Genomic DNA, 25,758 nt, shown 5'->3' on the forward strand with positions numbered 1-25,758 from the left:
GCCCAGAGGCTGCACAAGGCTGCTCGACATTCTACACTGCAAGGCCAGCTCCCAGAGGGGCCACCTTCAAAGCTCACCTGAGGGACAGAAATCCTGTTCAGCTGGATAGCAGTGGCGAGTACAAGGGACCGCCTTCTTGAGGAGCACTGCAGAGCTTGCTGTCCTCATCCCCCATGGAGCCACGGGCAGTAGCCGTAAGGAATGGGATGCAGAGGTGTTGCCAGGGGTGCCAGGGCTTTGGAGCACCCATTGGTGTCCTGCCAGGCACAGGAAGGATTCTTGCCCACAAGGTCGATCAGGCCAGGGGAACGTGGCCACTCTCAGAAGCCCCTGAGATGGCTCCAGGTGGAGGGAGAATAGGGCTTGGGCATCTCCTGGGAGGCGTGACCAGCCTGCGGGACGAGGAGGCAGGTCTTGCTCACATGCTCAGGGAATAGCCGATCGCCAGCGCTGGGGTCAGGAAGGAATTTTCCCCCGGGGCACATTGGCACTGCTCCCCGGGGGTTTTTTGCCTTCCTCTGCAGCATTGAGCATGGCCACTTGTCAGGCCCCTCTGCTCCATAGTGGCCAGGTCACTGCCTGCTGCTCATGCACCACGAAGATGGCCTCTCGTGCCCTGCAGCTGGGGGGAGGAAGGATTTTTTTTCCCCCAGGGTGGGCTAGCAAATGTCCCCGGGGGTTTTTTTGCCTTCCTCTGCAGCATTGAGCAGCGCCCCTTGCCAGGGCTCCTTTGGGCCCTTTTGGCCAGGAGCCTGCTGCTCCTGCTCCACGAAGGTGGCCCTCGTGCCCCGCATCCGGGGGGAGGAAGCTTTCTACACTCCCAGGGGGCCCCCAGGGTGCCCCCGGGAGCTGCTTCTTGTCCTCTGTGGCATTGAGCACAGCCCCTTGTCAGGGCTCCTCGCGGCCCTTTTGTCTCAGTTCTTGCCTGCTGCTCTTGCACCTCCAAGGCACCACTCGTGCCCTGGCTCTCTCGGGCTCTCTTGCCCACGGCAAGCTTGGAGCGGGAGCGAGCTCCGCTCTTCCCTTGGCTCCATGGGGTTCTTGCTTGGGCAAAACAGACGCTGCTTGGAAGGGCTCCCGGCTTGATGCACCATCCGGAGCTGCCACTTCTCAGCTCTCCCCGCGGGCAATACAAGCGCAGGGCAGGCACGGGAGCGCTTTTCGGGCATCACTGGACAAGAAGCACAACGGCGCAGAGATTTGGAAGGCAAAATTAGACTCGTCATTGATACGGTCGTACTTGGGAAAACACCCCACGGTACCACACACCACCTCCTCCTCCTCTTCTTCCTCTTTCTCATCTTCGTCGTCGTCGTCGCCGCCGACAACGACGACGTCGTCTTCGTCGTCGTCTTCGTCGTCGTCTTCGTCGTCGTCTTCGTCGTCGTCTTCGTCGTCGTCGTCGTCGTCGCCGACGACGACGTCGTCTTCGTCGTCGTCTTCGTCGTCGCCGACGACGACGTCGTCTTCGTCGTCGTCTTCGTCGTCGCCGACGACGACGTCGTCTTCGTCGTCGTCTTCGTCGTCGCCGACGACGACGTCTTCTTCGTCGTCGTCTTCGTCGTCGCCGACGACGACGTCTTCTTCGTCGTCGTCTTCGTCGTCGCCGACGACGACGTCTTCTTCGTCGTCGTCTTCGTCGTCGCCGACGACAACGTCTTCTTCGTCGTCGTCTTCGTCGTCGCCGACGACAACGACGACGTCTTCTTCGTCGTCGTCTTCGTCGTCGCCGACGACAACGACGACGTCTTCTTCGTCGTCGTCGTCTTCGTCGTCGTCGCCGACGACAACGACGACGTCTTCTTCGTCGTCGTCTTCGTCGTCTTTGTCGCCGCCGCCGCCATCTTCGTCGTCGTCTTCGTCGTCTTTGTCGCCGCCACCGCCGCCATCTTCGTCGTCGTCTTCGTCGTCTTTGTCGCCGCCACCGCCGCCATCTTCTTCGTGGTCTTCTTTGTCGCCGCCGCCGCCATCTTCTTCGTCGTCGTCTTCGTCGTCGTCGTCGCCGCCATCTTCGTCGTCGTCTTCGTCTTCGTCGCCGCCGCCGCCATCTTCTTCGTCGCCGTCGTCGCCGCCGCTGCCATCTTCTTCGCCGCCGCCGCCGCCACCATCTTCTTCGTCGTCGTCGTCGCCGCCGCCGCCGCCATCTTCTTCGTCGTCGTCGCCGTCGTCGCCGCCATCTTCTTTGTCGTCGTCGCCATCTTCTTCTTCTTCGTCGTCGCCGCCGCCGCCGCCATCTTCTTCTTCTTCGCCGCCGCCTTCTTCGCCGCCGCCATCTTCTTCGTCGCCGCCGCCATCTTCTTCTTCTTCTTCGTCGCCGCCGCCATCTTCTTCTTCGCCGCCTTCTTCGCCGTCTTCTTCGCCGTCTTCTTCGCCGTCTTCTTCGCCGCCTTCTTCGCCGCCTTCTTCGCCGCCCTCTTCGCCGCCCTCTTCGCCGCCGCCGTCTTCTTCTTCACCGCCGCCGTCTTCTTCGTCGTCTTCTTCTTCGCCGCCGCCGCCATCTTCTTCTTCGCCGCCGCCGCCATCTTCTTCGTCATCTTTGTCGCCACCGTCGCCTTCATTGCTGCCGCCTTCTTCTTCATCGTCTTTATCGCCACCGCCGCTGCCTTCTTCGTCGTCTTTGTCGCCGCCGCCACCTTCGTTGCCTTTATCTTTCCCTTTTTTTGTGTGCAGTCGGGTACCGATGCTCATTCTTCCAAGCTCTCACTCTCCAGGAAACAGGGAGTGCTGGGCCTGTATTCCTGCTGCTTCTTTCCGTGCCCCTGGGGCTTCCCTTTGCCGGGCTGCAAGGGATGTTTCTTCAAGCTCAACTCAAGAGTACCTCAGCCTGCTCCTGGCTACACCTGTGCATTGTCTTCATGCTTGCAAGCATTGGCTCTGACACGGAGTCAGAAAAAACCAAACCAAAACAAAACCAAAAAACCCCCAATACACACAAAACCCCAAAACTAAATAAAACCATAAAAATAAACCTAAAACCAAAACCAAACCAAAAAAAATGCTAAAATTAAAACAAAAAATTTAATGAAAAAATAAAACAAAAAACCCCCATAAAAGAAAAACATAAAACATAAAATAAAAAATAAAAACAATAACCCAAAATAAAAAATAAAACATAAAACATAAAATAAACCCTCCAAAATAATAAAAAAACCAAAAAAAAGCGCAAAACTTTCTCAAAGTAAAACAAAAAATAAAACAAAAAATAAGATTAAGACATAAAATAAAACAAAACCAAAAATAAAACTAAAAAATATAACCATAACCAAAAAAATCCGTGAAACAGATTCAGAAAAATAAACAAAAATAAAGTATACAATGAAATAAAATTAAAATATAATAAAATAAAAATAAAAACTAAAATATAAGTTAAAAAACAAAACAAAACCTAAAACAAAAAAATAGCAAAATACAAAAATACCAAAAACAAAAAAACCCAAAACAAATCAAAAAACTACACAAAAAACCTGAAACCACAACCAAACCAAAAAATGCTAAAATTCAAACAAAAAATAAAAGACAACAAAACCCAAAATAACCCATAAAAGAAAATAAAACACAAAAACAAAAAACCAAAATAAACCAAAAAATATAACATAGAATAAAAAGTAAAAGAAAATGTAAAATATAATATAAAATGAAACATAAAATAAACCCCTGAAAATAAAAAAAAACAATAAACCCAAAAATAAAATAACAAAAACCAAATAAAAGCAAAAACAAAAACTAAACATAACATAAATGAAAACATGGAATACAACAAAAATAAAACACAAAAAAGTAAAACAAAATGAAATAAAAACAAAAACACCAAGAGAATAACAATTAAACAAAAAATAAAACAAAACTGAAGTTAAATCATAAAACAGCCCCCCAAAATAAAATAAAAAATAAAGAAAAAATTTAAAAAAACCCAAAATTTTTAAGAAATCAAAACAGAAAAAATTCCCCAAAATAAAACAAAAAATGAAGCAAAAAATAAAACAAAACAAAATCCCCTAAAATAAAATGAAAAATAAAACAAAAAACTCCCAACATAAAACAAAAAATAAAAGCCTAAAAATAAAACAGAAAACAAAACAAAATTGAATAAAACAAAAAATAAAACAACTCCCCAAAAATAAAACAAAAAATAAAATAAAAAATAAAATTAAAACATAAAATCAAAAAACTCCCCAAAATCAAAAAAAAATTCAAAACATACAATAAAACAAAACTAAAATAAAAAACAAAAAATAAAACCAAAAAACCCAAAATAAAACAACAAAAAAAAACAAAATAAAAAAATTAATAAACCCCCCCAAAATAAAACAAAAAATAGAACACAAAAAAACTAAAACGGAAAATAAAACAAAAAGCTCCAAAAATGAAACAACACCCACAAAATAAAACAAACAAACAAAAAAAAACAAACAGAAGAAATAATACTCCCAAAAATAAAACAAAAAGTAAAACAAAACATAAAGCAAGGTAAAGGAAGTAAAAGAAAGAAAATAAAATGAAATGAAGTAGAACAAAACAAAATAAAATAAAATAAAATTGTGTTTCCACTTGTAACCTTTGTGTTGCGTGTCCTTCAAAGTGGTTTTGGGGCTGAAAAACCCCTGGCGTGTCGGGCAAAGAACAGTCTCGTCGTTATTCGACTCCTGGTGAGCGCAGGGAATGGAATGGAGGAGAAGAGAAGAGAACAGAGCAGAGCCTGGAGTTGTGCATGAGGGGCCCTGACCTAGGCCTGAGGGCTCCATCCAGGAGAGCAGCTCTCTGCAGGGCAGGTCCCAGGCCCACCCAGGAGACAGGGGCAGAGACGGGCACACCTACAGCATCCCCCAGGCAGGGACTGACGGCCCCGGGCGGAGCTGAGACACGGCCCCTGGGCCCTGGGCAGCAGACGCTGGGGGTGGGGGTCCCAGGGGAGGCCTCTGAGCACCCCCAGCACCCTGGCAGGAGGAGGCTTGCGCTGCTCATACGCCCTCCTGGGGGCTTTGATGGGTGACCACTTGGGAGACAAGAGTATTGGGCCACGTGGACCTTCGTTCTGAGGGAGCACCGAGGGTCTCAGGCTCTTGTGTTTCAGTATCTTTTTCCAAAGGAAACAGCTCGGGCATTTCTAAAAATGAGTACAAGGAGAAAAACAAAATCCACAGGGAGATGAACAGGTATTGCTCACCTCCAAAAGACTGGCAACCACTCAGTTGAGGAGCACGTCCTGCTTCAGAGTGAGGGCTTTAAGCCTCGCTAGGGTCAGAGGTGTGGGCTTTTGCCACCCTGTGCAAACCCAACTAGACTGGATAAACACAGAAGACGTGAAAACCACACTTCACACACGCTTCTTTCAAATTTGTTCACATGACCCAATTATCTGAAGGTGATGCACAGCTCTCACCCACATGAGAAGGTACGTGCCTCCACCCCACAGGGTGAGAGCGCCAATGCCAAGCATGGGACATGGCTGCCCATTCCATCCCTCCTGCCAGTGCAGGACAGGGCAGAAATGTCACCAGAGATTGCCTCAGCAGGTACTGGTAGGGAAAGGAGGAGGTGGGAAGAATACACTAGACGAAACCAGTTGACCCCAGGGGTCAGTACTGGGTCCAGTCCTCTCCAATCTATTCATCAATGGCCTGGATGAAGGGATAGAGGGCACCCTCAGCAAGTTTGCTGATGACAGAAAAGTGGGAGGGGTGGCTGACACACCAGAAGGCTGTGCCGCCACACAGAGAGACCTGGACAGGCTGGAGAGTTGGGCAGAGAGGAACCTTATGGAATTCCATAAGGGCAAGTGTAGGGTGTTGCACCTGGGGAGGAATAACCCCGTGCACCAGTACAGGTTGGGGGCTGACCTGCTGGAGAGCAGCTGTGTGGAAAGAGACCTGGGAGTCCTGGTGGACAACAGGATGCCCATGAGCCAGCAGTGTGCCCTCATCGCCAAGAAGGCCAATGGCATCCTGGGGTGCATCAAGAAGAGCGTGGCCAGAAGGTCGAGGGAGGTCATCCTCCCCTTCTATGCTGCCTTGGTGAGGCCACACCTGGAGTACTGTGTCCAGTTCTGGGCTCCCCGGTTCAAGAGGGACAGGGAACTGCCGGAGAGGGTGCAGCAAAGGGCTCCATGATGATTAGGGGACTGGAACACCTCTCTTATGAAGAAAGGCTGAGGGATTTGGGTCTCTTCAGTCTGGAAAAAAGACGACGGAGGGGGGACGTTATCAACACTTAAAAATACTTAAAGGGTGGGTGTCAGGAGGATTGGGCCAGGCTCTTTTCAGTGGTGCCCGGGGACAGGACAAGAGGTAACAGGCACAAACTTGAGCACCGGAAGTTCCATCTCAACATGAGGAGGAACTTCTTTACTTTGAGGGTGGCAGAGCACTAGAACAGGCTGCCCAGAGAGGTGGTGGAGTCTCTGTCTCTGGAGACATTCAGAGACACCCACCTGGACGTGTTCCTGTGCAACCTGCTCTAGGTGACACTGCTTTGGTAGGGGGGTTGGACTAGATGCTCTCCAGATGTCCCTTCCAACCCCTATCATTCTGTGTAATTCTGCGTGAATGATGCTTTTCTGCAATCGGGATTCAAAAGACCTGACCGTGAACTTCACTCTTTCATGGATTTGATGGCAGCAAAGCGTGACGGGTGGAGCCTGAGGGACGTGCTAAGGGGACTTTCACCCCCCAGTAGCCTGCTGGCGTCCAGCTCCACGCAGTCACGGCCAACAGATCCCGCCCTCCACCAGCCAGCTGAGCAATGGACAGGCTGGTGGAAGGCTCTGAAGAGGAAGCTGGTGCTGTCAGTCCAGCCACTTCCAAAATAAATATCTGTCTCTGAGGGAAGAAAATATTCACCCCGGCATTAACTGAACTTCCATTTGCTACACTTTAATTCCCATTATAATAAACAGAAAGCAAAATTTCCTAGGTGAAGTGCAAAATGGAGAAGGTTCACCAGAACATTAATCGCCTGGAGTCACCCTTAATTCCCTTAAGGTGGCCTGCATCAATTCCATTAACCATGCAAGATCTTGAGACTCGGTCCCTGAAACTGCTTCTAACAACTCTGCTGCTTTCTGCCACCCTGATGAAAGCCCTTTGAGACACCCAGGCCGGGCCATCTCCCCTGAGCTATGTTTCAATATCGCTGGTCACCTCACAAAGTCAGGCTTTGAGGTGGAAGTACGACTTAGCACTTAGAACAGATATATTCACCCTTCACCATCTCTCTTATGTCCCCTTTAGGCAGTTATCTACTCATTTCAATAAAAAGCTTTTTTCCTAATAGACAAAATGAGGAAATGACTTCAACAATAGCTGGTATAGTAAACAACAAAGCAGAAAACCTCTCCAACGCCCATTTTGCTTCATCGTCTTTGTGTTTTGTGCCTTACAGGTTTAGAACCAGCTTGTGAGAATGCTTCTGGACATCTGTCATACACCTGGACATCTATCATTATGTCTATCATAGACACAAAATTACATTCAAATATTACTGTGGACACGCAGAGTCAACTACTCCATCTTTAGGAAGTGGCAGATGTATGATTTTCCAGTGCAATGTTTATACAAGTCCTCTGAGCCACACGACTATGTAACATAAGTCTCCTACCTCATGCAGAGCCCACGACAGACTGCTGAACTAGAGAATGGCTATTCGGTTTTACCATTATTATTCAGTTTGTGTTATTAAAAGTAAACCTTTCCCCCTGCTGATTTAAGCGCAGAGTTATGAATCCTCACAGGCTTTTCTACAGTACTCATCACTCCGTTGTGGGAATCCTCCAGCAGATCATGAACTTACCTAAAATACTTGCAATGTGCACGTTCGTCTCCCAGTTCCACAGCTGAGAAATAGGAAGTTGTTGAAAATGTACAAGTAATCACAGAGATCCAGGGTTGTAAGCACTGGATATAAAGCACAGACCCCTTTCAATTCAAGTGCTTCTTTAAATGTGCTTTCTGTGCAATTGAGGGCTTTCTGCAGATCAGCCCTTAAAGGCACCTTTGGCAGAGGCAAGGAAAGAACCTTAGTTGTTGAGACAGATTCCGCTGCGTAGTCATGACACCAAATCTTTGTCTTCCTCATGTTCCCACCGATTGCTGCAACAAATTAAACAAATTTCATGCAGGTTGCAAACAACAAAATTATTATTCGCTCCCCTCCCCTTCACATCACGCAACAAATGAGGTCAACATTCCACTGTAAAAATAGACTCATGTATTTAAGTGATAGCAAAGTAAAATTCTGACATATAATAACTTTTGACTTTGCAAACGAATTAATGTTCTCTGAACACAGTTTTCTGTTTTTATGTTCCCTACAAAATGAGCAAGCCAAAAATGCCAAAGCTTCCTTAGGCAGCGTCATACCAGAGACTATAAGAGCATGAAATGCCCCACAAGCCACTCTCACTTGAGCTACCCAAGGGAAAAAGCAGCAGTAAGGAATCACCTCCTGCTAGCGCTACAGGAGGATAACAACGCAAGTTTCTCAGCCATTTCCAAAGGTCAAAGGTAGGAGTTCCAGCTTCTGCCCTGGGTGCTAATCCAAGAATTCACAGGCCTCCTACCTGGGGTCTCCCACCATCCAGTTCGGCTCTTCCACAAGGCTACCCTCCAACCTCTCCCTGCTTCAGTCCTTTCTGAGAGGACATAAATTATTTTTCTGGGGGCGGAGGGCTTTTCTTTGCCAATCCACACCCTTTTCTTTGACATTTTTCCCAATTCTGATTTAAATTTCTCCTCCAAACCCTCAGCTAATTGTTCTCATTTCACTTCCCTGGACTTCCAGCAGGTGAAATCAAAAGACATATCGGTGAATCTCCAACTTGAGAACAGAGTGAAGTTCAACTGACTCACGTTACTTACTTCTGCCCACGTAACCATGAGCTAGTCTTTCAAAAGGAAAGGAACAGCAAGGGTAAAGCCTGGGATTTGGGCACCTTCTGGAGAGCCAAAGAGAGAATGAACTGGAGACCAAAAAAACCAGAGTCAAAACAGTTTCTAATAAACCTGAAAAGGTTGGATAAATCAGATGCTTACAAATCAGATAGATAAGAACTACAAGTGCCCCAGGGTATCACCTGAACATTTATCTTTTTTTAGTTATTAGTTACAGAATTTGTCTCCAGCAAGCCTCTAAAAATTGTTTCTAATATACAAGGCCTCCGATTCACATGGGTCTCGAGCAGCTGTTTGTAAAGGGCCACTATAGAAGCAGCATGTCTATGGCGTTGAAGGCAAATCAACAAGAGTAAGAAAACAGTCTTGTGTCCTTAAACCTACCGTTTGCTCTTATTTGCCGGATGGAGCGTGCAATTTGACAGTGCTGCTACAGCAACTTCATGGCTGGCTGCTGCCCCCTTTGGCAGATACAGTCTCTATGTCCTACCCGTGTCCTCCCACCATCTCGTTGGCACCGGCTGTCTGTTTAGTTCCCCAAGCAGTTTCAATAGAGGATCAGACAGTCTTGCACCAAAGCAGGGGCAGAAATATGCCTGTGATGGTGGGAAACAGGGGGAAGCAAGGTTGTCCCTTTTGGGAGCACCTTCTTGTATCTGCGTACAAACATGCTATCAGACCAAACCCTGATTTCCATTACAATGCCCGAGTGCTTGGGATCTATTTTGTGAAAAACGAAAAATGTAGTATTTTCTCAAACTATATTTTATGGAGATTTAAAATGGGGCTTTTAGAGCTTCACTAGAACGCAAACTGTTTAAAATCACAGAATCACAACTGTTTCAAACTGCTTAAACTCCCTCAAGAATTCCTACATCCAAACCTTCAGTTCCATCTCCTGAATAGTAACCAAGCTTAGCCTCTCTAGAGGTCAGCACAGTATCAGAAATAAGAAAAAAAAAAACCCCAAACAACCAAAAACCCAAAACCTTGTTTGGCTGTTCTGTGTATGTGGTGGACTTCACTAAGAAATTCTGGAACAACCTTATCGTTGTTAAACTTTCACAGAAAAAAATAGACAGCTTTTTTTTAACGTAATATGAAAAAGATTGAAGGGTGGATGTCATAATTCCCACTACGTGATATTGTAGAGGAAGTGACGTTTATAAAGCATTTGTTCATAGACATGAATCGACAGTGTCTATACTGTCCCATTTGCCCAACTTAAGTGTCCTTTTATATTAAAATACTGGTGCCATCACACATGTCAAGAAGTCAGATCCTGAAGCCCTTATTTCCCTTTGTTTTGTTCACATTCAGGGATATTTCCCAATGAATTTTTAAAGTTCCAATAATTTTGTTTGAGCATAACTGCAGCAAATTATGTAGCAAATTCCCTTCTACCCATGTGAGGAAAAGATTTGGTAAAACTAGAATAGCATCCATGTTTTGGTGCAAAAAGAACAGGTCTGAGTACAGACAAAAGTCTTCCTGTAAAGCTCCAAGGAAAAAAAAAATAAAAAAATAAGTCTAAGAGTTTAGCCAATTAAAAATTTGCGTAACAAACCTGATTTCATGGGGACTCTGGATCTCCCACCGATGTCAGTGAAGCAGGCAAAGCTGCTAGGCTGGGACCCTCCAGGAGCCAATGCTGTGCACAATTTTTGCTTCAGTATTCATTTGTTCTACCAATTTGTTGAAAGTGTCTGGTGTTTTACATTTCCCCTGGTACTTCCGAGGAAGAAAAGAAGAATTCATAATTTTCTGGCACAGACAGGATTCACGGGATTTTAAGCACGTTAAGTAATCGATTCTGTCCAAACAACGGCAGAAATCAGGGAAATACACAAACTACACTTCACCTCCAAGTGCAAGCTACAGCTAGCTACGGTACTTAGTTCCTAATCAAGAGGTTGTTAACAAATCATAACAGATGTAGCCAGGACTGCCAAGTTTGAACCTAAGTGCCAGGGCTGAGCCATGACACATTGACTCCTCGCGTTACCTAAAGCATCATCCTTACAAACAGCTTTAGACTGTCTTTTATGTACATGTGACCAAATGTAACGGAGCGTCAGCAGAGCAAATGCAAACAGCACGGTCTTCCATTAAAGCAATCACATGCCCAGACGCAAAATCCGGGACTCTAAGGCCTCATGCGAATCTGAGAGTCCCTGGGGAATTTGGGTTAGATGAGAAATACGTATAAATATTATAATCTGTGACAGATATAATCTTGCTCCTCTATTTTCCACTTTATTTAAAAGGAAAGCTACCTATTTTGTTCAGCCCCACAGTCAGGAACTTACTAAGATAAAGGGCCTCTCAGCATGAGCAAACTGCAAAACATATTTAAAAATAAATTCGTAATGACAATTGGCATTAAAGAATTTATTTTCAAATGCATTTCACAGCCTGTTCACGCTGAGGGGTGCTTTTATTTTTTGAACTGGATGCTGCTAGGCTGAGCAGAGATGAAGAGTTTCCTCTTAACTCTTTCAGAACCACACAAACGGCAGAATCCAGCAGGAGTTTTTTATAAAGTACTTATACCTGCATTAGACAAACATTGCATTACAGGGGCTCAGTTTTTAGTCCCAAGAAAAGAAGCAGACAACCACAGCTCTCCTAGCTGATCATCTGACGCCTACTTTTAAGTCGAAGAATATTTCTTCCTTAATATAGTCCCTTAATGCTTTTTCTCAACAGAAATCCCGTTCACCGTGCTAACAGTGCCTTTCTGGTTAGCCACAAATCACATCTTTACCTATTAAGTAGCAGGCACACTGTGTAGCTCCAAAATTCCCCATCAACCTGGCGGGAGTCAGCATCTTGCATTACAAATAGCTCCTTTGTTGACAAGGGAAAGGCAAGGTCGGCCTCCGTTTCTGGTATCCCTTCTGCTTTGCGTACCTTGATCTTCATTACAACTCAGGTGCTTTTAAGGTCACAAGATAAACTGAGATCTCTGCTGAGCAGTGTAGTCCATCCTTCACACCTCTGCCTTCCTGCAGTCATTACTATCCTTTCCCTTTGGGCATTCACAATGAGCCAGGATGGGAAACAAATCCAGCAGAAACCAACCTTTCTGCTTTGAGTCCTTTTTCAGCAAGATAGTTCCCTGGCTTGTCCGACTGCATAGCCAGACAAATGTCACAGAGGCAAAAGTTAGAGGGTGGGAACAAGAAGTCGGGCATAGGGACATGCTGGAGAGCTATTCACAGCATTGGGAATTTATGTTGGTTTTAAAAAGTGCTTGCATAACCCCAGACTGAAACACAGGTATAACAGAAGCTTCAATTATCAAATTGTAAGAGCCTAAAGAAAGTTGGGATGTGGAGGAACATACATTACCCAAAAGTATTAACCACCTAGAGGTCGTGCTGCAGTGCAGGTCTGCCCATTATTTCCATTCCTGGTCTCATACTGTTAAATACGGGAACTGGACATAACCAAACAAAGGAGAACATGAAGGGCCTAGAGAGAGACAGACCCTTCTCAGCATCACTGGAGTTTGGATCAGGATGTAAAATGTAATCCTACCTCTGTGAAACTCCATTTCTGTGCACAGAATGAGGAGAAAGGGAAATCACCTGAAGAAAGGACTTAGGTAGTAAAAATTACAAAAGGAAGAAATTCTGAAATACTCGTTTTTGCCCAGCTTGCTCTGTCTTGGGGAGGGGGGAGAAGTCAGAAGAGGTATTTTTGGGTGACTGTATCCAGCCCCCAGTTATCCTTATCAGATCACATAATCTCTTTCGTACACCTGTAATGTCTCATTGTAAAAAACATTTGTTCTTTTGGTTCACTATTCCCCTCTGAAGGCTCTTGCAAGGTTTTCCTCCTTTTCCCTTTTCCAGTTTAAACATACATAAAGCTTTTTGCCCCTGCACCAACACCTAAAACAGCTCTTCTTCAGCTGCGACATTTACGCTTCTGACATGTTCACCTCCTGCCCTGTCTTTGTGAGGATGAACAAGCCAACCTCTCCTAGTCCCTTCGCACAAGATGGACTCTTCAGCCCCATGGTTTACCAGGACAACCAGGAACTGAGGGATCTGGTTTAGGGAGGTTTTAAGTCAGCAGCGGCTGTAAGGCTCTTCCAGGGAGTCGAGAGGGTACAGCCTGGCAGGAAACCAGGTAGGTTGCCCAGCGTCTCTCCCTGGCTTCTATCAAACATATTGACACAGTAATACAGCAATGTTGCATGTTTCAGTGCTGGCAAATCAGTGTCTTTCGGCAGGAAAGTATTCCACCCAAAATACTCAGCTGGCTCCACAAAAATTTAATGTCTTTATCCCAAAGGCAAGTCAGATAGGAGGGAGTAAAATTTATGAGCTCTACAACCCACCTGTCTACTGATGGTAGGCAAATAGTAACAGAAGCATTTAAAGAACCAAGACTGACACAACCAATACCTACATTTAAGGCAGAAACAAGCAACGGCAATCCCATTGAAAACCTTATGACTATCCAGACCAAAGCCAGAGTGAAACAGATAGATCTCAACACTGTACAGAACCTATTATTGCCTGAGCATGGCCTTTTTGGTAAACATCCCAAAAGAGACGATCATTGACTTCTTTACTGAAACATCCCTCCCCTCCCCACATAAAAAAAAAATCTTTCTTGAAACATAGTACAAATCAGGGCAGTGATTTGAAGATGGATGACCTACATCTTACAAGGACACCCTGATGAGAAGGTCTCTTACTCATGTGCTGACAGTGGCAAAGGTTTAAAGTAACCCTATTCTTCCGATGGGCTCGCTATGGATTAACAAGGTTTCACAAACCACATCCCTTTGACTGGTTAAACATCCTTCATACCCATCCAGTCCTGCATTCACAAAGATAAACAGCACATGCCGTAACTGCAAACTAATCAGAATCCATGGATATCTGAGCCCACATCTAAGAGAATAATAGATGTGACGCTAAAGAAATCTCTTGCTTGATCCAACATCTGCTGTGCTCAAGGGCTGTTGATATGGAAAACTTATCAAGAGGGATACCAACCATGAAGTTATGAAGTTGGAGCAAGGGAACATACCAAAAAGGTATTCATAGAGAACCAAAAATGCTGGATGAACCCAATTTACTAGTGTGATATTTACCTCAAGAGGAGCATTCTAGAAGGGGAGGAAGAGAAATTCTTTGCTCAAACAAGATTTTAAAACTCAGGAAACATGGCACTCCTCCCAGCTGCTTTTATGGAAATTGACAATGCAGCTTCCACTAGCTTTAGTAATACAGATTCCTAAAAAAGGGAAAACAATGCATAATAGAGCATGCTTCCCTGGTACAAGAAAGATCCTCCTGTACATGAAATCCATGACTATTAAGCTACTCACAAACCCTTTTAAAGCATACAGTGTATTTCTGAGCATCATTTCTGTTTGTTCCTGTCATGAGCAGAAGTGATGTTCTTGCAGACAATGTTGCTGTGCTGTATTAATATTGCCAGCACTAGGTTTGTCATACAAAAGCTTAAAAATCATTAAGAGAGCTACAGAAACTCAAAGCATTTTATAAAAAGTGACAGAGGAAAAACAGAAAATCATTTTACATTTCATCTTCCACGTTCGACTGAGATGGGTTCTCCATGGCTCCTGCAGAGGAGCTGAGGTTCCTCTGCTAAGCACTCTCCCATTTTCTTGGAATCTGTTGGAATTAGTTAGGATACTACAGTGAACACCCTTTACAGAGCAGGCGAGCTCTGGTATCCGTGCCACTATGGCACTTGTTTTTCCATAGATTCCATCCCTACACTAAGCCCTCCATTTCACAAATGCTCCCAAAGGCAGTGGGAAGCCATGACATTATGAGGTCAAAAGTGCTGCTTGGTAAGCCAAAGATCGCGGCAGTTGAGTAGGGTCACATTATCTCAAAATAAGCACTTTTGCCCTCTGGCAGAAAACTGAGGGTCTGAAGTTTTACAGATAAGAAAATACTTCTATCCACTCCGTCCTGGCAAATTTCAGGTGAGCTCCTTCCCTCCTGACCTCTTTCAGATGACTCTCCATGGAAGAGAGACTAAAGCTGTATTGTGAAACAGTGATAAACATGCATTTAGAAAACAGTGAAGGGAGAAACAGACACAGAAAAGACAGGCGGAAAGGACATGATGCTGTTGGGACATGAACGGATGCGGAACAAGAACACAAAGCAGAGTATGGAAATTATGGTGTTGATAAAAGCAGGAAAAATACCCAAGCCTGCATTTCCTAAAAAATACACTACCAAATCGATGCATCCGCTAATCCCATTTGTCTGTCTTTCCCCAGCTGCAAACTGCACATCTGCTTTGCTAGCTTATACTTTTCTGCCTGCTCTCACATGCCGGTCCCTGGCACTGTTTTGTAACTACGTACAAGGCTGGGGTGCCTTGAGAGTTTCCACTAAACGATGAGGCTTAGGAGGAAGCCCTAATTGCACTTCTGAGCTGTAACCCTGCAATCCACAGCCGCCTGGTGCTGCCAAGCCCACTAGTGCCAGAACCTGCACAGGGGCTCTTCTGAGACAGCATTACTGTGTCTAGAGTAAAACCGCCACCATCAGCTCCATTTGGACTAATTACTGCCAATTTTTTCTTACACAGACAAAGAAAAGAGTAACTACAACCCACCATTTCAATTTATGTCTTTCCAGAGAGTTATGGAGCAGCCAGATGAGATCGGCTGTGGTAACCAAGCACCTCGCTGCCACTGACGCGACTCTGTTCTCGGCCATGTGCTCCCACTGCTTCCTTACATCAGCTTCAGGGCTCATCTGACCTCTACTGAGGTGTTTTATTTCTTCAGTCTAGAAAGAAAAGAAAGTTTCCTGTCACATCAGCAAGTTGAATCAGCTCCCCAGGAGGCGGTTAAGCACCCTTGGCAGCGAAAAAGAAAGCACAGGGGCACAGAGCAGAAGGGGAGGAGGAATCAAGACCGTCTTTTTGGATGGCCCCTCTGTTTTGTTCATTCAGCTGGTTGAATGATCTTTTATTATTTCACCCAGACTCAACCCATGGAAGTCACAACCCAATCCAATTTAAAAATGCATAAAATTCTACCTCTCAAAGCCCGTAAAGGCTTTTATATCAGTTCAGATGTAAGAATTCAAATTTACATAGCCAAAATCAGAGTACCTCCAAGAGAGGGCAGAAAAAGTAAAGAATCGTGTGCTCAGTCTTTTACTTTTCTTCACTCCTTCAGTTGGTACAATTAACTGGAAGTCAAAGCAAAGTGCTTAAGCAAGGTGGGAGCTTTCTACAGAGGAATCAGGGGCTAACACAGCTTCATACTGCTCCCAGCTTACCATGTTCCTTTAAACTGAAAGGCTGAGCAGAAAAGGCAAGGCATAAACCATCTTCTCTGTCCTTACAGCTTTAGAGGAGCTGCCTCTCATTTGTCTACAGTATTTTCGTTACATTCATCTAATAACATTACATCAGATTACATTACTTAATGACCAGGTGTTACAGTACCCGGTTCTTAAATAGATAGCACTCAATTCTCTTTGGAAGTTGCGTGAACCACTCCTAGGAGATGACCATTAAAGTAAAACAGAATCAGATTATTTTATTCTACACACTGAAGTGGCTTAAAGCCGCCTTACCTGAGCAGCTGGATATTCTCCTTACACAGTAGATCTCTAGGTTGATTTAGCCAGTCAAACATCAAAGCCAGCTATGAAGTGTCTTTAGAAATGAAGACACATAGAATAGGTGACTTCTGGCAGCTTTTCTGCAAAGACCATCTCTCCACCTTGCTATTGGCTGTGCATCACGGGTTAATTTCTCAACTATTTCATTCATTTTTCCATCACTAGCTCACAGAAATCAGTGTCATCGGATTTTAATAAGGCCAAAAATGTGACAGGATTCCAAAAGCACTTAATGCTATTGGAGAGAGACAATGCAAATAATGCCTACAACAATCAGAAACAAACTTAGGATTTGGGCCTTCACAAACACCTCATTAATGACAGCTACAAAGAAGGGGGCTCTGTGGGCAAATTGCCAAGCTTACTACGCAGCTTCTTTACCCTCCCTGTGCTAAAAGTGGACCTCAACTTTGCGCAGGGCACACGTGAGGACAGCAGGACCTGTTTCAACTTTACCATTCCTGAGTTATTCTACATTGAACTGTAGATGTGGCCTAAAGAGAATGCACACCCAAAACACCAATTCCTTCTGACCTACCGCAGGTATCTTAACTTTCCATAACATCTTTCTCTCTCATGACCTCCTTCACCTTCTCTTCATGGCTTCTCTCCCCCCATCTCTGGAAAAATTGAGACATCCCTGAGAGGCAGCAGGCTAACATTCATTAAATCTTGTCCGTGCCTCAGTATCCCCAGCTGTGAAGTGATAAATACTTATTCACCTTTATAAATTACACTGGACTTCTGGGGGAAAAAAAGTGGCTGAGTCCCAAGTAGTGCTGAAATTCTGGCCTGAATCACAAAATATGATTTCAAATAGTCATATTTAGAGCTTCTGTTATGTAACTCAGCCTATCCTTAGCTATACACAGAAAATCCTGACTTTATATTTCTTCCGAGATCTCCAGAAAAGTCCAAGATTTGCTTCATTGACAAACCAAACCAAGAAAAAAAAAAATAGCTCTATGAGGCTTGCTGGAACATTAAGCACTACGTATAGTCCAGAAAACTCCTCTTCTTCCTGTGGAATTTGAAGAAACAGAATCTCCGATTTCCCTTTTCTTCCAAGCTAATGACCATGAAAAAGAAGAAAACTCTTTGCAAAATACAAATAAAGTACCTGAAGAAACACTATCACAGATCCTTGTCCCAAAACATAAATAGTTATATCTGACACAAGATGCCTGAGGGCACTTACAACCCTCATCTCACAAGAAAAGAATGAAAGAATGAAATAGTCTTAGCAACCTTCACCTTTCCAGAAAATCTGGTCCTTGCTGCTAACAAAAAAATAACTTGTTTTTAAAAGAGTAGTTTCTGTCTCTCGTTGTGCAATCTAATCTCACAGGTCTTTAGCACTGAGTCTACTTGTGTAAATCAAACAATTTCCCAAATTACTTCCTTTGGTAAAAATCACAAAACTAAAAATTATTCTGCAACACCTTAAAAAAAATAAACACAACACAACAGTATAGGAATTTGCTTATTGTTCAAACAGCAATGAAAACAACCAGCTACATTTGGTTTTAAGTCTTCTGCAGCTGTTTCAGATACCCAAATTAGGATCAACATCTAGTCCTACACTAGTCCAACAAAGGACACTAGTCAATATGTTTAATATAAAGCAGACCAAGGATCCACCTCACCTAGTGCCCTGTTTGCAAAGGTGGCCATAAGCCGACGCCTACAGAAAAGTAAAAATTTAGAAGAAATCTTTATATTATATGGACATAAACACAAGTGGTATGTCAGCCTCCAACTAATACTCTCTCGCTTTCCAGCTCTTCATGAAAGTTATCAAAGGCCAGGCTTGACAGTGGCACTCGGTGGGAGGATGAGAGACAACAGGCGTAAGTTGAAACAAGTGAAGTTCAGACTGAATATATGGAAATGCTTTTTCACCATGAGGATGGCCAAGCATTGGTGAAGGTTGCCCAGATGGCTGTGCATGCTCTGTCCTTGGAGGCTTTCAAAACCAGACTGAATAAAGCTGAGTAAACCGGTATGAACTAGGCGGCCCTGCTCTGAGCAGGACATTGGACCAGAGGCCTCCCTGAGATTCCTTCCAAGCTGAATTATCCTATGATCCTATTTTTTCCTCTGAGGATCTCTTGGGCTAGAAGTAGCTTTCATGTATTTAGTTACCCTCAGTTTTACTTTTACATGCAGTCTTTCTCTTGAGCCGGTGTAAACTTCTAACAACTCGTTCCTCCACCATCTGACAAACAATATCCCGTGCTTTGATCCTAGCTCCACTGAGCTTCATTTCATGGCCCCAGCTTGCTTTCAGGTGAAAGAAATACGAAAAACATCAGCTGGGGAAGAAAAGAAATACAGTTTTAAAAATTATTTTGGTGTCATTTATTCACAATATTCTTAGTACATGAAAACCATTTTAATAAATACCCTGCATTACATTTCCCAATTTGGGGGTGAGGCGGAAAGGAGGCTACATATCACAACTTGCTTCAGTTGCCATTACTTGCTGTCACAACCTCTTAGCACTGTGCCTGCCTACAAAGCACACCTTTGGAATACTTGCACTAGATTGTTAAAACGCAGAACAAGTTTTCACCTCCAGCCGCTGCACAGGCACAGAAGTATAAGAAGGAAGAATCGCTTGTCTCATGCCCACTGGAGTTGCAGGTGCCAGTCTTAGCCTCAATCAAGGCATCTGGACTAAATGGGTACAGAGAATGAGTGAAGTTGTCCCACCACAGAGACGGTATACGACAGTACCATCACAACCTATCCTGCTCCAGGGATTAGCAAACAGTTTCAGTCACTATGAGGTTTCTATCAGGTATCCTTCAAAACTTGAATTCAGCTAAGGCAGAGTTCACTTTTCTCCTGACTACAGATGCCCTGGGGATACTCGCAAAGATTTCCATGTGCTGCACACGAGTGAGCTGAACATAGTGTATGAACAGTTTGTACCAATGTGCCTGGTATGCCCTAACCTTCTGCATTTTAACAGTGAGACCAAACATCTTCCACCACCCCACAGAGGGAAGTGGCGATCCATCTCCACAGTATTAAAGCCACATTTGCTTCTCCCTAGGAGTCCAGTATCAATACATAATCTGGACAACTGAGACGCAAGAGATCACAAGACTAAAAGGAAACACTGGATAATCATACCTAGTTGGGTTTTTTTTTCAATCCATCAAGTTTTTCAATACCACTCAGTTCCCTCATAGTAAGTTCAGTGATTAACACCTAAATGATTAATTTTGTTTTGCCATCAAGCCACGGTCTCTGGTTATGCCTCTGTCCATGCCACGACAGCTTTAGGAACTAGTACTTTTTTTTTTCCCCCCTATGAAACTACAAACCATGTCACTCCTGTATCCTTCTTTTTGATAAAATAAACAGATTGGGCATCTGAAAGGATTTCTCCCTTCATAGTGTGGGATTTTTTTTCCAGGAATAAACACTTAGGGTTTATTTCTTTACCCTCTCTAACTTGGTTATATTCTGTAATGCATGTTAATATTTAGACTTAGGGCCACGTCCTGGAATTTGGGGAAGGAAACAGTTGGAGAAAAACTGTTTTCCAGGATGCAGCCTCCGTTGCTTAAGTATGGCTTTATCCTGTACACATAACTTGCCTTGCTGGCTGGGGCCTACTGAAAAGGATATAGCTAAATGCAATAAACCTGTAACACAACTCTGTCCTCATCATTACTTATTCTTCAGGAATCCCATCTCATTTGTTGATTCTTTCAGCAATGTTAACTGTACTTACTTTCGGGTCACTGAAGATGTTGAATACTGACATTAACAAATCCGTAAAAAAAAAAAAAAAAAAAGAGCCCAAACAGCAAGGAGAATTCCTACGCAAAAATTAGCCCTTGATGACTACTTTTTGAGATTTCTCTTTAACAGCTCTTAACAATATGACTGGCAGCAGTGAAAAAACAGTGAATCTGACTTTGTTTCCAAATAACTAAGCTGCAACCCTGCCTCAAAATGCTTAAATTCTCTGCTTCCAATTTGTTAGAGACTGTAACAATGAACCAAGCAGAAGAGATCTGGGAAGAGCAAGACGGCAACTCTGCTAAATGAGCCTTGTGAGAAGGGAAGAGAAATACTTTGGAAATAAATTTGAGATCCAGTGAGGGAGTAACATGACAATTCCTCTTTCTACGCACAGTGATAATTCAGTAGGAACAGCAGAATCTGTGACATATTTGTTTATTCTTCTTTCACAAAGAGCAGGGCCACCACCTCATGAAAACAACTGCGTGTTAGAAAAACATTTTCAAGAATGCAAAACAAGAGTTCTTAGCCTATACTGAGGAATCCTGCTCACTGCAGATAGCTATCTGCAGATTTCTGACCCGTGCATCATGCTGTTACCTCTTATAGATGAGTTGGCAACAAATTCTCCCATCCACATTTGAAAAAAAGATGTTACACATCAACCTTCAATTGAAACTAGTAACACAGGAGAAACCCACTGCAGCAGCCATGTATCTGTAGGTGTTTATGGGCATCAGCTTTTCTTTTTGACTTCAAGAAAAAAAATAAAAACCTTCTGTTGCACCATAAAAAGCTTGATTAGAAGAATAATGCCTCAGGCAAACCCTTGAGGTAGAAGCAACTTGAAAGAAACACTGTGCTGAAAAACTAAGTTGATGCAATATTAAACAAGGGAAATCACGGAAACGAGGGGGCGAAGGCGGGGGGGGGAATCTCTGAGAGCCAGATTCTGAATTCCTTTACATTGATTTGACATTAACCTAATTCTGCTAATTATGGCAGAATTGCTAGTTATAGCAATTACACCACTCGCTCATATGAGTGTAATATACAGAACCAGTCCCAAAGTTCTCTATCTGCATCACAGAGAGTTGAACGCACAGACCTGAAGTCCGCTGATGCCCCAGCATACCCCAAAACATTTGCCACAACCTCCGACTGTCTTGCCACGACCCCCTTCCCTGGTTGGTGGTAAGGGGTGATGGGGAAGGTCATGGGGAACCGCATCCATGCAAACAGAGCAACTTTTCTGAATCAGAAATGGCCCTTGGAGCAATGATGTGCTTTGCTGATTAAATCTCACAGAAGAGCTGGGTCCCCTCTAGAGATTTGTCTGGTTCTGTCCAAACCTTCCAAACACGCCACTTTGGGGCTGAGATACTGCCTGAGATTGTCACAGGCTAGATGATACACTCACACACAAGTGTTCAACAATGAAAAAGGAAGGCTTCCCAATGAAATGCTTGTCCAGCCTTGACCAAAACATCACAACTCTTTCACAGTGTTATTATTTCCTTACCCAGCTGCACATTTTTTAGTCACGTCTCACCTTTCACCTGTTACCGTGAGGCATGTTCAATTCGTCAAGTGTCATATCAAAGGATTTTTGAAGATCCTCATTCAAAACCATCAGGATCAATTGCCTTGAGAAACCAGCATTGCCAGAGGCACGCAGTGACACCTCTAGCGGTGCTACTGCTGTCTGGAGCCATCACTGCCCCACGTCTAGCCCCCAATGTCCTTTACTGCTTGCGGTAAAGGTTATCTCACCCCATAGCAAGAGGCAGGAACTGACTGATTACAGTCTCTGACAGGTCCTAAATTCATTCTGGGAATGTAATTTGGATGTTGTTTTTGCAACCTGTTATTTTCAGGAAGATGCCAAAGCGCGCAGAGGTATGAGCTCGCCTTTAAATACCCAGGGTTTTCTGTCAGCTACGTACTTCACGTTTCACCTCAAACACTAGCGCTTAACGTGGCTTTTAGGTAACCATGCTGAAAAAGATGACAATCCTCTCAGCACTGCTGGCTCTGATTCTGGTCGATCTGCTAAAGGCACAAGGTGAGTCAAAAACATATTAGCAAATCAATCTTTGTCAATTCGAAATAAGATTTCCCTTCCAGAGTGGGCTTATTCCCAGATTTATTTTTTTTCCCCTTCCTCAAATTCCTCCTTGCGCTCTCTAATCCATAAAAGCAACTTCGTACATGCTTAGATACCCCTAGAAGTAGCTTGGCTTTTCAAGCCTTCCTCCTCATCCGTGTAAACTCCTTTCATTTCATTCATAGGTACCCCGGTCACCCCTGCGCTTGAGGCAACGAGCGTGGAGCAAAGCAGAGATCCCAGCATGCAGCCAAGCACAGAGCTCCTGCTGGACTACAGCGGAGACCCATCCAAGGAGGATGGTGTGTCGCAAGTGGGGAACACCGGAGTGCAAGAAGGCGAACAGGCAACGTGGGAGCTGAGTGGGGAGCCAAGTACTGACTCTACCCCTAAGCCGAGTGTGGAGCCAAGCAAAGAACCAACCCAGGAGTCAGCCACTCAAATACCTGGTAAGACCCATTTTGTCTTTGGTTGTCCACGTGTTATTGTTGTCTCAATGTTGTTACTCCAGCGCTCCTACCTTTCCTGCACTAATAGAAGGAAACAAAAAATACTGATTTTCCTTGTAGTCTATTTCCGGCAGGCTACCTGGCATGCCAGAGATCTAGACACCTTATGCTCCTCTCCTCCTTCCAAAAACATAAATAAATTGCTAGGAATGGAGGGAAAGGTGAGACTCCTTAAGATAAATTATGTTATTATGGATGAGTGCATTTTACAGCTGTATAGAAGGTCTACCTCCCCTCTCTATGAAAAGGGCTTCTCTTGTAGGTTAATACTGGCTTATAAAACGTATGCTTAATGTGGAGAAAAGAAAAACAAACAGATTTATATGGTGAAGTGTCATTGTTATGAAGGCCTGTGTTCTGCCTGAGTGACATCTCACTCTGGTGGACCTCAGCTCCATAACGATGGACCAAACTATCCCTACAGTAGAAAATCCTGAAGAGGGGTCAGAAATCCAGTGACTGCAAACCAGCAGAGGCTCTATTGCATCATCCATTCATATGGAGCTCTCACCTGCAAGGGGGTTGTGCAATATATCACCCAAATATCTCATCTTGAACAGCGTTACATTTGAAGGCTCTACCCTTTGTCCCTTAGAGCTATCAGCAGCTTCTCCACAGCTCACAGAGCATGGAAAGGGATGCACCAAAGAATTATTTTTTCCTCCACTCTCACTAATTTCTGGCATGCTTTTAGTCTGGATAGCAAGACAATCTGACAGTGACTTAACCTTCCATATTCCTTTACTCGCGTCCACATCAGCTGCCGCATCTTTTGAGATCATTTTCCCTTGAAAACATTTCATTTGAAATGCTTTTGCTTTGTTTCTCCCACTTATTTCAACAGCATTTAGGACTATGTCTGCGCTAGGAATATTGGAAGTTATAGTATCATGTCCAGTGTGGTTTCAGAAGATGGAGCAACCTCTGAAATTAGTCAGCATTACGACCACTATCATAACAAGGAAGCACTTGGGTAGAGTTTCCTCAGCTCGCTGTAAACTACCACCTGGTGGCACTACTGTTGCCACCAGGGCAGTGTTAGTGCTCCAACACTTCAGTATATGGATGTGACCAACCTCAGCAGGAAAATAAAATACACTATCAAGCACTTATGCAACTCGCTCCTCTAGTTCCTAGATTTTGGTACCTATCCTGCAGTGTAAACTGCTGTGCCCTTTATCTCCACGTTTCTCATTACCACAGTGAGCTGCTTTATTGTGCACTCAGCCTCATTAATGAATAAAGGGACACAGCTTCATTATCAGATGCTGTTAATTCTTTTGGGTTGTTTGTTGGTTTGGTTTTGGTTGTTGTTGGTTTTGTGGTTTTCTTTTTGTTTAGTTGGGTTTGGTTTGGGTGGGTGTTTTTGTTTTTTTTGTTTTTTTGTTTTTTTTTTTAAGAGAGGAATATCTTATGTAAGACATTGAAAGTGGGGATCTTTTAAATGGACAGAAGGATCTTCTGAACAATGAAGCCTTGAGGATTTTGGAAGTTTTTTTGTTTGCCTGTTCCTTGCAATAGTTTATATAGGAAAAAACTTAATTTCCACAGTGTTCATAGGAAACAATTTGCAAAGCCCCAAAGGTGCAATTCCAAGCAGTTCTGTCACTCAGTGCAGTAGTTTTACATTCACTCTCTTTGGTTTTGCTCTAGAATAAACTGCAACATTAAATCCTGATGGAAAAGCAACAGCCATGGTTACCTGCAGAGTCGACTTCACCACAAAAGAACACACAAACGGCGCCTGCAGCAAGCTGGACAGTGGAGCAGTTCCTAAAACTACAGCTTGTAGGAAAACCACAGACCTCAGTCCAAGAATCCCATCTAATTCCTGCTTACTTTACCAGGTTAATTCGATAACAGGTGACCTGTGCTGTTTTGCTTGCATAATAATCTGAAATAAATGTCATTGCAACTACATGCTTTGTCATTATTGTAAATCGTTTCCTCGCTCCACTTAAACAAAAAAGATTTTAGGCTTTTTTTTTTTCTAGGTTTCCTCTCAAAGTTATTTCAAAACAACTGATGCTTGTGCTTTCTTGCTTTTATTACTGTTGTGACCAAGCCTACATTCAGTTTTCAGAAACTAGGAACAGAGTTGTGAAAGTATTTTCAGACGGGCTCCAGAGGACTTCAACAGGCTGCTTTAAGTCTGCTGAAGGCATCATCAGAAGAGGTGGACAGTTTGAAACACAAACCACTATTTAGCCCAATTAATCTACCAAATAATAACAGTTTTACTCAGCTTTGACTGCAACATGCAAAACTACCCCTGTGTGTTTTCATGGCTTGTAGGTACAATGACGAAGTCATTTATCTGCAAATTTTGTCAGCCAGAACAACAGTAGGTAAAGAACATACGCAGCTGTGCCCAAAAATAAGTTTGCTTTTGACAAAACTGTAGAAGGCAAATTAGAAACGCGAATGTATCAACAACTTAACTTACCTATTTATTCCTCATAACATATCCAAGTGCTTTCTACTGCTCGGCATCAATCGCAGCATTCCTTGTTTGGTATTCTTACTGTTGGAGCAAAAGAGAGCAGGCCCAGTGCTGCACAGAACAGAGATGCTGGCTCTCCTACAGACTATGGAACCATACAGAGATAATATAAAATAAATTAAAAGCGCCAGAAGAACAAGGTTCTCCAAAATAGTTTAGGAATCCATCTTTGCCAAGGAACTTAATGCTGAAAAATTTCAGGAAAAAAACCCAAAAACCAAACAAAATCCACTGCAGCAAGTGAGATGCCTCCACATCCTCGAGTGCCTGCTGCAGTGCGGACAAAGCCGTTGAGTGATACTGGAAGAAAGGATGAGCAGTCTGGGATTTCCATTTTTTTTTT

The 25,758-nt window shown here is 43.9% G+C and overlaps 1 protein-coding gene across 1 annotated transcript in view; it reads left to right on the plus strand.

Annotated features, from left to right (window-relative positions):
- The window catches only part of LOC134510860 (uncharacterized protein DDB_G0271670-like), a 159,320-nt gene extending 134,750 nt beyond the window's left edge, over window positions 1-24,570 (plus strand). The window contains exons 3-8 of the mRNA XM_063324077.1: window positions 749-767; window positions 1,659-2,211; window positions 22,174-22,195; window positions 22,286-22,361; window positions 22,589-22,852; window positions 24,566-24,570. Of these exons, the coding sequence (XP_063180147.1) occupies window positions 749-767; window positions 1,659-2,211; window positions 22,174-22,195; window positions 22,286-22,361; window positions 22,589-22,852; window positions 24,566-24,570 (939 nt within the window). The remainder of the gene's footprint in view (window positions 1-748; window positions 768-1,658; window positions 2,212-22,173; window positions 22,196-22,285; window positions 22,362-22,588; window positions 22,853-24,565) is intronic.
- Window positions 24,571-25,758: the final 1,188 nt, after the last annotated feature.

Source organism: Chroicocephalus ridibundus, chromosome 2 (genome assembly GCF_963924245.1).
Source record: "Chroicocephalus ridibundus chromosome 2, bChrRid1.1, whole genome shotgun sequence".
Lineage (NCBI taxonomy): Eukaryota > Metazoa > Chordata > Aves > Charadriiformes > Laridae > Chroicocephalus > Chroicocephalus ridibundus.